Below are 15,524 nucleotides of genomic sequence, written 5' to 3' on the forward strand. Positions count from 1 at the left end.
GGGAGAGGATTAATTATGGGGTTGTACAATTTGATGGGTCGGGGGTAAGGGAAATTGAAAGAATTTGTTCTTGAAAACAATATATTATAGTTTTGTAAATGAACTAGTAGGAAAAGGGGGGGGGACCCACAGGAATCTATAACAGTAGAAAGACTGACAAAATAAAACTATACAAAATGAAGAAAACACTAAGTGTTGTCAAGAATTTGGAACATTCTGCAGCTGGTACTGCCCTATGGAAAATGGAATATCTACTAAAGTTGACCATCTGCATGCCCATGGACCCAGTAATCCCACTGTTAGTTACTCACAAAGATATTGAATACGTGCATATATTCACTAAAAAATATGTATCAGAATATGTGTTGTTCATAATGACCAAAAACTGAATCTAACCCAATGCCCATTATCAGTAGAATTAACTCTCAACTCATTGCTGCCAGGTTAAAACTAACTCATACCAGACCCTCCAGCGGATTTACAAGGCAGTAAATCACAGGAGGAATTGCTCATCTTTCTCACACAGATCTGCTGTGCTGGTGGAGTCAAACCACCTTTGAGTTAGCACTACAATTCCCTATGGACTATATCAACAGAGCTCTCTTATAAGTTGTTGTTGCTACATGCCATCGAATCACTTGTTACTCACAGTGATCCTATGTACAACAGCTCTGAACCCTGCTCTATCCTATGCCAACCTTACTATCTCTGAAGCAACCACTCCCTAATGGACCCCACTCACTGAATCAATCCATCTCATCGAGGGTCTTCCTATCCTGTGCTGTCCCTCCACCCTCCCAAGCATGATGTCCCTCTCCAAGGACTGGTACCTCCTTGCAACACGCCCAAAGTAAGCCAGACAGAACTTCAAAACCCTTGCCTACAAGAAGCAGCCTGGTTTCACCCTCTTTAAGACAAATCTGTTTGTTCCCCTAGCATTCCATAGTATATTCAATATTCTTCTCTAGCACTACAGCTTAAAGGCATCAACTCTCCTTCTGTAATCCCTAGTCATTGTCCAGCTTTCTGATGCACAGCAAGTAATTGCGAAGACTATTGCTTGGATCAGGTGCACCTTGGTCTCCAGACTGACATCATTACTCTTCAGTACTTTTGATGAAGTCTGTGACAGCAGACTTTACCACTGCAATTTCATCTTTTTATTTCCTGGCTGCTGGTACCAAGAGTGTTGATTGTGATTGTGGAACCAAGCAAACTAAAGCCACTAGCAATTTCAATCTCTTCACCATCTATCATGGTGTTGCCAATCGGTTCAGTGGTGAGAATCTTTGTGGTTTTTTTTATGTTGAGCTTCAATCCATATTGAAGGCTGTAGTCCTTGACCTTCTGCAGCAAGTACTTCAACTGGCATTTGGTCACAAAAGAGAATATTAGTAAGAATGAATGATCTACAACTACACACAACACTTTAGATGAATCTCACTCACATTACATTAAGTAAACAGATTAAAACATAAAATGTGTTGTTCCACTTACATGAAGTACAAAAATTTAAAAAACAGGAAATGAAAATGTGCTGTTAGAATCATGAGGCTTGGAGAGATTTGAAGATGATGAAGGTTAGGGCTTTTAACATTATGGGCATGTTTATTTCTTTACTTGAGTGGGTTCTCATTTTGAAAATTCAACAAGAAAAATATTTGAGATCTATGCTCTTTTTCTGTATAGGTAGGCTTTGTTTTATTACTCTTCACAAATACTGAGTTCTTCACAAATCAAAGATTTTTAGTAACCTTATGTCAAGCATATCTGTCAGAACCATTATTCCAATAGCATATGCTTGCTTTGTGTCTTTTGCTCTGTCAGATTTTGACAATTCTCTCAGTATATCAAAATGTTATTGCACATTTGTAATCCCTTCTCATGTGATTTTCTGCCTCTGAAAACTTGCTCAAGGACCAGCTATGAGTCAGCTCTGACTTGACAGCAAACAACAGCATTGTACATTTGACAGGCTATAGAGGGTAACATAGTTTTTATATATACCAGGAAACAAAAAATATAGCTCATATTATTACAATATTTGCTTTATTGCATTGGTCTAGAAGCAAGTCTGCTTCTCTCCAAGGTATGCCTGCACATATATTTTAGTACAAAGAAAGTTTTGAAAATGTTTCAGAACTCTAACATTTAATGAGTGGGTGGAGGAAGAAAAGGCATCTGAAGAAAAAGAGGCAGGGCAATGGAGGGAACTAGAAAATTAGGGGAAATGGCAGAGGGGTGCCAATGGCATAAAGAATTAAGAACATAACCAAAATATGCCACTTCTTGACACTGAGGAAGCTCTGGAGAATTGAGTGAGCACTGTCTCAATGTCTGAAATAGGATCCAAACAACAAAAGGCACAATGAATGGAGATTCTGGTCAACACAGAAACATCTCTTCCTCTGTCCTAGGGAAGATAAAACTAACATGGAGAGAAGCCCCTGACATCAGCTGCCCTAAAGCAAACAGACCAATTGGAAAGGATCCCCCCCAAGGATTGGCAGATAGGATCATTTGAGTTCCTGAAAGCTATGATAACCGAGGAGAGAGAGAGAGGTTACTGCTCTTCATTGATGTCATGGAATTTCCTCTGTTCATTCAGGCCATGGTCTTCTCAATTACTTGTTATGCAATGACTAAGGATGACAGAAGAAGGATAGATGCCTTTGAGTTGTGGTGCTGGAGGACAGTCTGAACATACCATGGACTGTCAAGAAAACAAGGTCTATCTTGGAGAGGGTGAAACAAAGTCTCTCCTTGGAGGCTAGGATTTTGAAGCTCCACTTCACATAATTTGGGCACATGGCCAGGAGAGACCAGTCTTTGCAGAAGGACATCATGCTAGAAAGGTGGATGGACAGCACAGGAGAAGAAGAGCCTGGATGAAATGGATTGATACAGTATCTGGGGCAATAGGGGTGGTGTGTCAGAGTTAATGAGACTGGCTCAGGACTGGGAAAAGTTCAGAGCTGTTGTACACAGGGTCGCTATACATCACAGGTGACTCAATAACACATAGAAACAACAACATACTATATTGGTTGAATTTTATTTAAGCCTGTTGTTTAGAGTCAACAAGACCTTGGGGAGGGCCTTTGTACTTAAAGTTGGTTGTTATTATATTTTGGAGGAACATTCTTCTTAGCGGTACAGCCCTCTTCTGTAAATATGTTACTGAGGTAACCTGGGGTTGCTGTGACGCTGAACCTTGTGCCATTTGGGGTATCAAATTCCATCATGGTTATACATGGTGCACAGTGTTTGGTGGAGCTCCCAATTTAAAACAGGTTTGGAAGCAGGAGTGGCATTTACTTCCTAAACAACATGCCTCCAGAAACTCTATGAACTTTGATGAATGTCAATAGTTATAGAAAGGCTTCACACTTTTTGTTCATGGGGTTGCTATGAGTTATGTTTGACTCAACAGCAATTAACAACACAACACAACATCTGCTGAGCCAGGACTTTAGGCAGTGTCAATGAAGAGATGAGGGAGATGAGTCAAGGTGAGAAAGGCTGAGTCTTTGAATTGTTCTCTTCTTGATATGGGTTAAGTGCAAGGATTCTTGTGGGTCTGAGGTTTACAAGGAGTAAGTTACAAGAGCTCAGAGACCAGGGCACAGTCAAGGAGGCCAGCAAAGTCTTGTGGCTTGAGGCCTAACTGTAATAGAACGAGGTACACAGATGCAAAACTAGGAGCCATGTTTGGGGAGAGAGGACAGTGTCCAGAGCCAGTTAGCCAAGCATGGGACGAAGGGTAAAAACAGTCAATAAAATGAAGAGGCCAGATTATGTCTCAGGAACCAAGGCAGAGAGTCATGGTTATCACAGGAGGCAGTGGGGCTCGTCCCCTCCCCACTCCTGCATCATGCCCAAATCTGCCCAGCAGCCCTCACTCCTCTACCAGATCCTTGAGGAGAGCTGAGCACTCTCCTACACTGAGTTATCTCTGAGGACCAACTTTGTTCTATCCCCTTTTCTTCACCTACCCATCTTCTACCCTATTTCACCACCTCTGTGCGGTGACTTAAAAAAAAAAACTCATCAACTAAAATGCACTGAAAAATGCAGCAGTTTATTAGAGAGGATGAGGTGGAGACCTTGGAATACGGAAAAGTGAGGACAAACTCTAAACCAAGCTTAAGGGCAGGACTGGGGTGGGGGGGGGGTGGGTACCCAGAGCAGGGGCTTTGATCCAATGGTGCATTTTCTGTTGGGGATCAAACCCCTCAAGAAGATTAAAGGTGTCTGACTGCCCTGCTCCTCAGAAAGGAGGACCCCAGTACTGGAGATAGCTAAGCAAATGGGGAGCTGGGGTGCACTAGGAGGACTTGTGGCAGGGGCAGGGCCGGCAACAGCTCAGATTTTGGTGTAGGAGCGCTGGCTGCTGGTGGTGGTCTGAATGATCCTGGCCGAGAAGGAGGTGCCACTGGATCCAGAGTTTTGGCTCACAGGGACTTGTCTGCTGGTTGACCGGATGCTCTGATCTCCAGCTAGGCTCTGGCCCCCAGCCTTGCTCTGGCCTCCACAGCTGGAGATGCTGCAGCCGCCACCTCTGCTCTTGCGGCCGGCAGGAGCTGAACCGATGGTGCTGGTGTTGCGAATCATAGCTGCAAGAAGACATCCAGTCACACCTCTTCCCCAGAAGAGGTTAGAGGGTGATGACAAGGTAGAGACAGGGAGAGTGCAGAGTGGGGAAAGTGGAGGGGCTTAGGACTGAGGGATGGGGAGGAAGATGTGGAAGGAAAGACTGGTATCAAAGCATAGGAGAAGAGAGTAAAGCAGCCACGCTGTGGTGAGCCGGTGAGCTCAGCAGAGGCAGTACCAGGCAAAAACAAGAGCCGTAGGTGTGCTTGCCTTGTCCTCCAGCTCCAAGAGGTGAGAACGTGGAAAACTTAATAATGAATTCATTGTAAATTACCTCAATCCTACTCAGAATCACATCTTCTCTTATTCTCTCTTTTGACCAATATTGCATGGTAATTAAAGAAAAGTGAAAGCTAACTGTTTAAGAAAATGAATTCTGGGACTACACTGCCTAGCTCCACCTTTGATTAGTTGGGTGACAGGAAACAAGTTACTTAAAGTGTCTGTGTCTCAGTTTTCCACTTGATGTTCATGGAGTCATTATGAGCCAGAGTCAACTTGATGGCACATAACAACAACAAATACCTCACATTGTGAAAATGTGATCATATGTAATCAGAACAGTGCCTAATGCAGGTCTGTGGGGCTATCAGAGCAAGAAGTGACAGAGCCAACTTATGTCCTGGAAAGATCATTCTAGTGGTGTTTCACATGTGGTAGGGGCAATTCTTTATTGTAGAGACTAAGAGGAAGTGAAGTTATATTTGGCCCCTGCCTCCCCATCCTAAGGGAAGTGAGGTCATGCAAGCTCACCAGCAATGATAGTCAACCCAACCTCAATGTAGGGCACTTACAGATGCACACGGTGTTTTCACACTCCCCAGACATCCTGGTGTAGAAGAGAAAGAATCAGATTTATTATAGGCACATAGAACTGTCTCCCGCTCCAAATGTTACCATCACAACATTCCTCAAAGAGTATTTAGGCCAATCTTTCTTTTTACAGATGGGGAACATGTGGCTTAAAAAGGAGATAGACGCTGGCCCCAAGCTATTATCCAGCTTAAGGACTCTCAATTCAGTGTTCTTCCCATAGCTCAATAACTGGATATTCAGAAAGCACAAATGCTAAGTGCAGTAGCTTAGGTTGAAGTCAGACATCAGGAAGAACTCCCTGAGTAATAACAATTTATAAAAACAAACAAACAAAAACCTTAGAGAGGGAACCAGAGGAGAGTGTTAAAACAACACCAGATAGTAAATAGAAGGATAAATGAGATGACCCCTGTAACATAATCACAGCTGCTCTGAAACATAGATTAATGAATGGTAAGATGTGCCTTCAATTTGCCACATGAAAAAGGTGACAGGAGCAAGGATTGAATAAGCAACCAAAACCTGCGAAAACATCCAGCATTGGGCCCTAGGACACATCGTGTGGGCTTATTTCAAGCTGAAAATGTTATTTCAAGCAGGTGTGTTCTACCGCAGCAGATTGAAAACAAATTTGCAACCCTGGACTTGGAAAAGAGGGGAGAGGGGGAAAATGCTGCTTTACAGGCAGCTCTACAAACATTTGTTAAGGTCCCACTTAGTCCCTGTCCTATGCCATGGAGGATGCTGGTATACACAAAGAAGATACAGGCAAGCAAAGCTAAAATCCACCATACACCTAACCAAGGATGCCAAGTCCTGATCAACCTGCTTTCCAAGCCAGGTTTCCACTGGGGTTGGGGCCCCCTGATCACCTGCACTCCTCGCCCTCCAGCAGCTTGCGGTAGGTGGCAATCTCGATGTCCAGAGCCAGCTTCACACTCGTTAGCTCCTGGTACTCGCACAGCAATCTTGCCAGGTCATCTTTGGCCTGCTTCAGGGCCTCCCTGAGCTCTGTTAGCTTGGCCTGGGCGTCCTTGAGGGCCAGCTCCCCACGACACTCAGCATCAGTGATGGCCGTCTCCAGGTTGTTGTTCTGGATTGGGGGCAGGAGTAGAGGAGAGAAGGAAGTTTTGTGCTGGTCCCTGGACTCCCATGGGTAAATGGAATGAGAGCATAGACCTTCATCTGTCTGTCATCACTAGTGATGGAGACAAGCATCCCAGTTGTGAAGTGACTCTGAGGTGGCCCTGATTTAGGATAGAGCATTATGGAATCTGGGTTCAAGGTAAGCAGCACTGAGCAGTGGGATCAGCAATGTCACTCCTCCAAGTCTGAGCCATTCAGTCACTTCTTCCCTAATATACATGCCCTATATTCCACTGTTGGGCATTGAGTGATAGCAATGAAAGAGATCCAGCCCCTGAGTCTCACAGCTTGAATACAGGAGACTGACAAGTAGACATTTACAATGAGGCCATGACATGATGGGGGAACATACAGAGCATCGTAGAGCCCAGGAGATGGATGCTGACGCAGAAAGTGTTAGGTTGGGGAAGAAGAGGTTTTCTAGAAGGAAAAATTATCTGGTGCCTTTTTTGAAGGAAAAATGGGAGTTTGAATGAATGCTGAAGAGGTTGGGGAAAGACATTCTAGTGAAACAGTTTAAGTCTTAAAAGAGCTCATGAGGACTAGTGGACAGTTTAATTAGCAAAATAAGAGGAAAGAGACAGGATGACCCGGACTATCGAGTGTTGTTCCAGAGGTGGCATCCCCCCAACGACTCAGATAGCATGTGATTTAAGGCCCTCGTTCGTTTGAGGGGGTTGAAAGTAAGAGAATAATAGGGTAGAGCTTGACCTCCCCTTTGCAAACATTGCTTTGCCTTCCAAATACTGAATAGTAAGCCTGAGAATGTCAGGGCTGTCATTCTACAGCATGGGGCTGACTAATCTCAGAAGCTCTGAGCAGCCAGAACACCCCACCTCATGTCCCCTTCTCCTCCACGAAGGTATACCTGCTTCCTGACACTCTCAATCTCTGCCTGCAGCCTCTGGATCATTCTGTTGAGCTCAGCAATCTCATTCTTGATGGTCCTCAGGTCATCACTGTGCATGCCAGCCGTGGTCTCCAGCTCCCCAAGCTGCAACAGATGAGGGATAGGAGGTTGCCAACCAGGAAATCACAGAGTACCACCCCACGCCCCCAAAATAAAGAAAGAAACTATGCGATCTGACTACGAAGGGCAAGCTTTGGTGTATGTACAAAGCGGGTTGGAGGGCTATTTCCCCAAATAACATGCCCTGAAGGAAGTCACCTGAAATAGTTTGATGTGATTTTTCCAAAGTAGAGAAACATAGATAACTATGTTTTATCTCTCTGGGCTTGCTTCACCTAACAGCTTGTTTAGCCAATGGTGGTGAAAAACAAGAAGAAAATGATTGATGATGATGATGAGAGTAGTGGTAGTGATGGCAGCAGTAAGCAGGGCTTCTGCCTTTGGCTCAATGTGTAAGTGAGAGCTAAGACCTAGCTCACATTCTATTTGCCAGGTTGTATCCTACTTTAATTCATCTGCCCAGAGGAACGTATGTTCTAGTCAGACCAAAAGCAGCCTATGGGCTATCTGTGGCCCTAATATCATGGATGATGATGATGATGGTAGTGATGACAGCTGGCATTCATCAAGCCCTTCTGAACACCTGAATCTGCTTTTCATCACATCAATTCCTTCTAGAAGTCTAGAGGTTATGAGCCGCTTGTGTCACTGGGCTCCTAACACTCCTAATCGTGCAGAGACCTGGGCCTAGAAGGCTTAGTGAGGCCAGGGATTGTCCTGGAGGCCAAGCTCACCCACCTTGGTCTGGTACAGGGCCTCGGCCTCAGCCTTGCTCCTCTGTGTGATCTCTTCATACTGGGCCTTGACATCAGCAATGATACTATCCAGGTCAAGGTGCCGGTTGTTGTCCATGCATAGAACCACAGACATGTCGTTGGATTCCGCCAGAGCCCGGTTGTACTCCTGTCAACACAAACACAAGCCTGTTCAATCTAGTTAGCAGGTTCCAATTACAAACCAGTAAGGTTAGTTTTGGGGTTTTGGGGGGTTTTTTGTTTGGGTTTTTTTTTTTTTTATGATTCTGTATTTTTCAATGTGAGCGAAGATATCAACCAGCCTAAAGGCAGTAATGACCCCTGCCCACTACTCTTATTGTGCGGCTTCAATAGGTTTCTTTGACCACACTTTATGGATCAGGAAGAAAGCTCTCAGACTGGTACAAAGTGCCAATGATCGAGATGTGGAAGACACAGAAATGAAGAAAAAGGAAAGAAAGCCCACTGTCTTCAAGTAGCTTCTGTTTCATGACAATCGTTCGTCAGGTTTCCAAGGCTGTGAATTGTCAGGGAAGCAGAGGGTCAGAGCCACTGCTGCATTCAAATTGTTAATTTTTGGCTTAGTGACCCAACATGCAGAGAGGTAAGGATTTTGTCAGAAAGACATATTTCACAAAGACGGTAGTAGTCCCAGAAGCTTATTAGGTGGTGTGGCAATAAAATGTAGAGAGGAAAGACCAAGAATTGAAAGGAAAAGTGGAACAGAAGAGTTGAGTATCTTAAAGCCAAGACAGACTGGAACCGAGTCATACAGCTTCATAGAGGGTTCTCAGGAAGTTGATTTCGTCCACCAGGCTTTCCACTTTGACCTCCAGGTCCACTTTGGCCATGTAGGAAGTGTCCACTTCCTGGGGAGGGACAATATCAGAACAGCAATTAGTGTATGCTTATTTGTTCTTAAATATAAGCTCATTAATTGTGAATCATTTGAAAATGAATTAACAAATGTTTTGTTAAAAATATTTCACAGTAGAGAAGAATAGTGTGAAACACAATGTATACAAACTTTGTGAGCAAACCAGCTTAAAAATCTCCCTGGTAGAAATGAAAAAGTGTATTGAAATCATTATACCCACTTTCCAATAATTACAATTTCTGTGAAAGAAAATGAAAATAACTTTCACACTGGTCATTAATTCACTGAGAGTAAGGGTGGCTTGCAAATGGAATTCAGGAATTATAAGAGGGTTATTATGGTTACTGATAATGTTTCAGCATAGCAGGAAAGTGTGTTCTAATACAAGTTGGCAGTTTTTAAAAAGCCCTATTGTCTCTGGAAGTAGCAAGGGTTGGAGAAGCAAAATGTACACCTTTTTAAATAGATAAGATAGTAACAGTTGCAGACCTTTGGGGTTACCCTGTACCCTTTCCACAGCCTGGGAGGAATTCTCCCGAGCAATATCTTAGGCTCAAAGAGACTAACGTCCTTCTCATTCTCTCTCATTACTCCTTCCCCCTTCCCTGCTTGTCCCAGACCCCTCTAGCAATGGTTTCATGACAAATGAAACAGGATAGGACTTAGGAGAGGGGACCAGGTTGCCAGTTTGGGGGAGTTTCAAAGGCATGATAAAAATTTGAAGCATTAACTAATCTGGCTTTGGCCCCAATTCCACCCTCACTGTTCCTCATCCAACCTCAGTCTTGCCTCACCTTCTTGAGAACCACAAAGTCATTCTCAGCAGCTGTGCGCTTGTTCATCTCTTCTTCATACCTGCAGGAGGATAGCAATCTGTTTCAGGCTCAGCCATGCTAGACAGAGGCGCCCTGATCAACCTCAGTTCTCTCCTTCTATTCCAAGGTTGAGATACTATGGGTGAGCCAAGCATAAATGTGGTAAAGATAGACACTGAGCTTATGTCCCTCCGGTCCTTCTAAGCACTAACATGAATGTTCTGTGTGTTGATAATGGGCCAGGTAACAGGATAACAGCCAAGGCCAATCAGAACACAATGAAGTACAATCACTTCCATTCTCCAGCCTGGTTCCATACTCGTAGTCCTCTCCTTTTCTCCCACATCCCTGCTTGAGCCCCCAGGATGAAGGACCACACCTCATCTCCCTGCTCCAGGTCTCTATGCTTCTCACCTAGCCCTACAGTTTTGTCCTTTCTTCCCTAGTTCTGGGGCAAGCACATCTGGGCTCCCCTCTGTCAGCCCTCTAACTCAGCCTGGGCCATAAACCAAAGTCATGGCTAAGGGCCCAGACCCTCTACAACCACCACCCACAAACACGGATGTGACAACTCAGACAGACAATGGATCTGTGGACAAAGGGACTCTCATCGTCTTGTTTACCTAGCAAAGGCCCCAAAATAGAGGTGCTGAATGCACTTTATTATAACCTATTGTTTTAGACATCTAAACTAATAGCACTTTAATGATAATTTAATAATCATCAATTATCTACTTGGTTACTACATCTTTCATTAATATTAATTGATGATAATAATAGTGTATCACTACATGCCAGGCATTCTTTCAAAAGCTCAGTAGATGTTAACTTCATGTAACAGTCACAGCAAGCTTATGATCCCTACTTTACCAAAAAAAAAAAAAAAAAAAAAGGAAACTGAGGCACTGGGTGTGGGGGTTACATAAATTACCTGTGACTATATTTAGAAATGGCTAACAAGACTAGTTCTAGTAAGTCAGGCTTGAGAGACTCTGTTCATAGACATGAGATACCCTAAAATCCACTATGTCATGTTGACTCCTTTCTTCATAGTGCCCCAGTCATGGTTCACTGAACCAGAAGAATGTTCCCACATTTGGCACCTGGGCCTCACACTACATGTAAGCATTGTGTCTCACCTCTTCTTGTACTCCTCCACCACCCCCTGCATCGTGCACAGCTCCCCATCCAGCCGGCCTCGCTCAGTCTGCAGCTTGCTCAGCTGGGCCTGGAGGCAGCCAATGTAAGACTCAAAGAAGGGCTGCAGGTCATTAGCACTGGCTTTGGAAGCAGCCGTCTGCTCCTGCAGGAGGCACCACTTGGTCTCCAGCACCTTGTTCTGCTGCTCCAGGAACCGCACCTGTCATCAACCATGCGGGAGAGGTCACAGCCTGCCCGACATCTCACTCATGAGTGGACCTGCCTTCCACGTCCCCAGGCTCCCCTGTATCCCCAGGCCCAAGAGACTTTCACGGGCATAGGCTCCCCTACCTATCCAGAGGCCCCAACAGCTACACGCCTCACCTTGTCAATGAAGGAAGCAAACTTGTTGTTGAGGGTCTTGATCTGCTCCTTCTCTTGGGTCTTCACCTCCCCAATCCGGGGGTCAATCCCCATGTTCAGGGGCTGCAGTAAGCTCTGGTTGATGGTCACCTCCTGGATGCCCAGGGGAGAGCACCCTGAGCCCACAAAGCCTCCAGCTCTCCCTCCAGCACCGAAGGAGCCTCCTCCAAAGCCCCCACTGTGACCCCTTCCTCCGAGCCCAAGCCCGCACAGGCTGCCTCCAAAGGCACCAGAGCATCCCTGTGCTGAGCTCGCAGCCCGGGAAGCTCCTCCAGCCACACTGAGTGAGATCTTCTTGCTGCCGCCAAGGCTGTGCAGGCTCTTGCTGCCAAAGGTACCGCAGATCATGGCACAGGCCGTGGCAGCGCTGCCTGCCCCACAACGTGAGGTTGACTTGCACCTGGAGGAGGTGCGGCTCTGACCAGAAGCGCCAATGGCAGAGCAGCCACTGAAATCCTTGGTACCCTGGGAAGGCCTGCAGGTCTGTGGGCTCATCATTTTCTCAGGATGCAAGAAGATGTCCTAGCTCGAAATCTCAAACGAAAAAGAAACTTCTGACACAAGGAGAAGGGTGACCCTTTTTATAGGTCCCAGAAGCATTGGATCATTAAGTTGATGACTTCTTGAGTTTTGTTCTCTAACCAAATCAGGTCATTGTCTCAAATCCTGAACACACCTTAGGCCTAATCCTGGAGTTGCATATTGCTTTGATTTTCTCCATCATTAGTCTTATTTTGCCTCCTCTGAATCCAAGGCTGGACTTGTGTAGTTTCCTTCCTAATGAGACCAAATTCAAATTTCCAGGCATCTGCTCATTAGGAAGGTCTAATTAGGTGACTCCGTGTTCCTCCCATCTCCAGTGACCTGGATCACTGACTCCTGTCGCTCTGATCTCAACTCTTAAAGCACAAGAATCTCTTGAGAGAATTTTGCCTCAAGAAATTAGGTTTAAAAAATGTGGTCTTCAATAGAGCAAGCCCCTCCAATACTCTTGGAAGCACCTCCACTGAGAGAGGGAGTGAAACTCAAGGTGTTGGAAACATCATGTTTGTAGAGTCAGATACAACTTTTTCTTCTTCTAAGAACCCTCCTCACCTCTCAACGGAGTCCAACTTACTAAAACAATATTATCCATCATAGTTTAGAGTTCTGAGATTGCTGTACAGCACAGAAGTGGGGAGCTACTAAATGAAAATTTGGTGATTTAAATCCACTTGAAGTCACCTCAAAAAAAAGATCTGAATTATGTTACAATGAACAATTTTATTTTTTTTTAAGTGAGCTGGTGGGAAGAGGTGTTAGGGAGGAAAATGTCTAACAATGGATAAATTAAAATGCAGAGTCATGATAGACAGTGAAAAGATTGAGATTGTAAACAGCTTTAGTTTGCTTGACTCCACAGTTAACAGTCTCAGTACTCACAGCCAGGAAATCAAAAGACAAAATGCATTGGGACTGTCTGCTGTCACAGACCTCTCCAGACTACTGAAGAGCAGTTATGTCAGTCTGGAGACTAAGATGTGCCTGATCCAGGCCATAGTTTTTGCAATTACTTATTATGTGTCAGAAAACTGTACAACTAGAGATGATAGAAAGATAATTGATGCCTTTGAGCTGTGGTGCTGGAAAAAAGTAACAAACAGGTTCAGCCTAGAGAATGTGAAACCAGGCTGCTCCTTGGAAGCAAGGATTCTGAGGTTTTATCTGACATATTTTGGATATGTTGCAAGGAAGGACTGGTCCTTAGAAAGGGATGTCATGCTTGGAAAGATGGATGGATAGCACAAGAGAAGAAGAGCCTCAATGAGATGAATTGATTCAGTGACTGGGGTAATGAGGGTAGGTGTGTCAGAGACAATAAGGATAGCACAGGATAGAACAGGGTTCAGAGCTGTTGTACAGAGGGTCACTATGAGTCACAAGCAAGCTGACACACATAACAACAAACAACAACTGTAAACTTTCATGAAAATCATAATTAAAATAATAAAATTGGTAAAAAAAAAAAAAACCCGAAACCCAAAAAGAAAGAAAGAAAGATCTGGCAAGCTAATTCTGGAGAACAGCCATTGGTAGCCCTAGGAGCACAGTTCAGATGGGTCACCATGATTTAGAATCAACTCGATGGCAATTGACTTGGTTTTGACTTATGTAGACATTTACCATGGAGACCACTTCATGCCTGGAAGTTGAGTAAAGTCCAACTTTCATCACAATATCAATTGAAGATTCCCCATTCTAGGACTTTCTACATGGCTTATCTATTACCTTCCTGCTGGGTTGAGCGGACCCCTGGACCCCTGCACGTATCCTATTCTAGGAGCTCTTAGTTTAAGCTCAGCACAGAGCTCTGAGCATGATGTCTCTGAACAAGGCATGGAAGAATAGACATACTAATTACAACCTCTAAGAACATTCTTCTGGGAAATAGTTGGGGGAGGTTTTCCTCTCCTGCAGGGTCATTTGTCACGCCTAATCCAAGTGCATTAGAAAAGCAGCTGACTCTTGGTTATTCACTTAATTGGTAGGAGAAGAGGTTTAAATGGTATGGAACAGCTACTCAGCCAGGAATCATCCTGTTTGACTCTAGGGGTGTGCACGCACACGTGCGTGCACACACACATATACACACACACACTGGTCCGTCCTGAGCAGGAGCCAACTCTTGAGTCTCTCACTTTGAACCTTTTGATAACAACCTATCATCCCTTTAAGATGGTTATAAAAAAAAAAGTACAGATACCAACTTGGACTCATTGCATGTTCAAGGCAGCAACAGGAAAAACATGCAGGTCATAAAAACTAGAGGAATACAATGTCCCATCATCTCCTGGCAACAAGATTAGTCTAAGCTTATCTCAAGCTAGAAGTTAAGAAGAACTTCCTAAAAAGGAAACGGACTCTGAGAAGGATGCAAGAGAAAGTAGTATAGTGTCTTTCTTTAAAGATCTTAAAGGAAAATGAGAGAAAATAGGCTTATAAGTGGTTAACTTTTAGTCTTCAGCTATAAAAAGCCATCCAAAATCATATGACATCACACCCAGCTACTGCTACTGACCACTGCACAAGGGATCATGGTCAGAAGGCAGGAAAGGGTTGGAGAGGATTAATGGAAACAGAAATCACAGGCTAGAAGTAGGAAGAGTTATAGCTACATTTTTTTATATTGTAATTAATGTTATAAAGCAAAACACAAATGAATGATTGAATGGAAAACCAATATGCTTAGTAAATTTTCACTTGAATCAATAAAAATAAATTAAAACAATTAAAATAACAAAGCAAAAACAATAGATATCAATTAAAAGTTAAAAAATAATAGATGGGATCACAGTATCATCAAGTCCTGGATAGAGTGGGTCAAAAGGGTAAAGCAAAACCTAAAAACAGAAAAATGGCCAGACTCACTAGTGGAACCCTAAACTTACAGTCACCCTTAAGATGTGAAACAAAATTCACCTTCAAAATGGCTCACTTTTAGCCAAACCCATAATATGGCTAAACCCATAATATGAACCATAGCCTCAGGAAAGTGCTAACTCTTCAGAATACCCACCTGCATAAGATAAAAAGGGTAACATTCTTCTATGGATAACATTCAAAAGGCCGAGATAGGGAAGAAAGACAAATGGAAACACCAGTCACAGGGAGAAAGTGTGAAGCAGGTGGCTACGTTACGTATATTGTAATTGATGTCAGAAAATCAAATGTGAATGGATTATTTAACAGAAAAACCAAGTAGCCTTGTAAAATTTCACTCAAATTGCAACGAAAAGGAAGGAAAACAAAACACAAACTTACATAATGTCATTAAGCATGACTTTCTATTCATATTTACAGATGAACAGAGTCCTGGGGGCAAATTAAACCATAATTTGCTCAAAGTAGTGTAACCCGAATGTAAGATTTGAGGAAGAAGATGGGGGAGA

General features: G+C 43.8%; 1 protein-coding gene across 1 annotated transcript; it reads right to left on the reverse strand.

Annotated features, from left to right (window-relative positions):
• Nucleotides 1-4,365: 4,365 nt before the first annotated feature.
• Nucleotides 4,366-12,093, reverse strand: LOC102846068 (keratin, type II cytoskeletal 3-like). The gene is made up of 9 exons (XM_006883974.1): nucleotides 11,557-12,093; nucleotides 11,172-11,392; nucleotides 10,012-10,072; nucleotides 9,114-9,209; nucleotides 8,324-8,488; nucleotides 7,484-7,609; nucleotides 6,342-6,562; nucleotides 5,448-5,482; nucleotides 4,366-4,616 (listed from the first exon to the last, which is right to left on the reverse strand). Exons 1-9 carry the CDS (start codon nucleotides 12,091-12,093, stop codon nucleotides 4,366-4,368), a joined length of 1,713 nt encoding a protein of 570 aa, XP_006884036.1.
• Nucleotides 12,094-15,524: the final 3,431 nt, after the last annotated feature.

The sequence above is a fragment of the Elephantulus edwardii genome, unplaced genomic scaffold (assembly GCF_000299155.1).
Source record: "Elephantulus edwardii isolate Elephantulus edwardi_28Jun2011 unplaced genomic scaffold, EleEdw1.0 scaffold00030, whole genome shotgun sequence".
Lineage (NCBI taxonomy): Eukaryota > Metazoa > Chordata > Mammalia > Macroscelidea > Macroscelididae > Elephantulus > Elephantulus edwardii.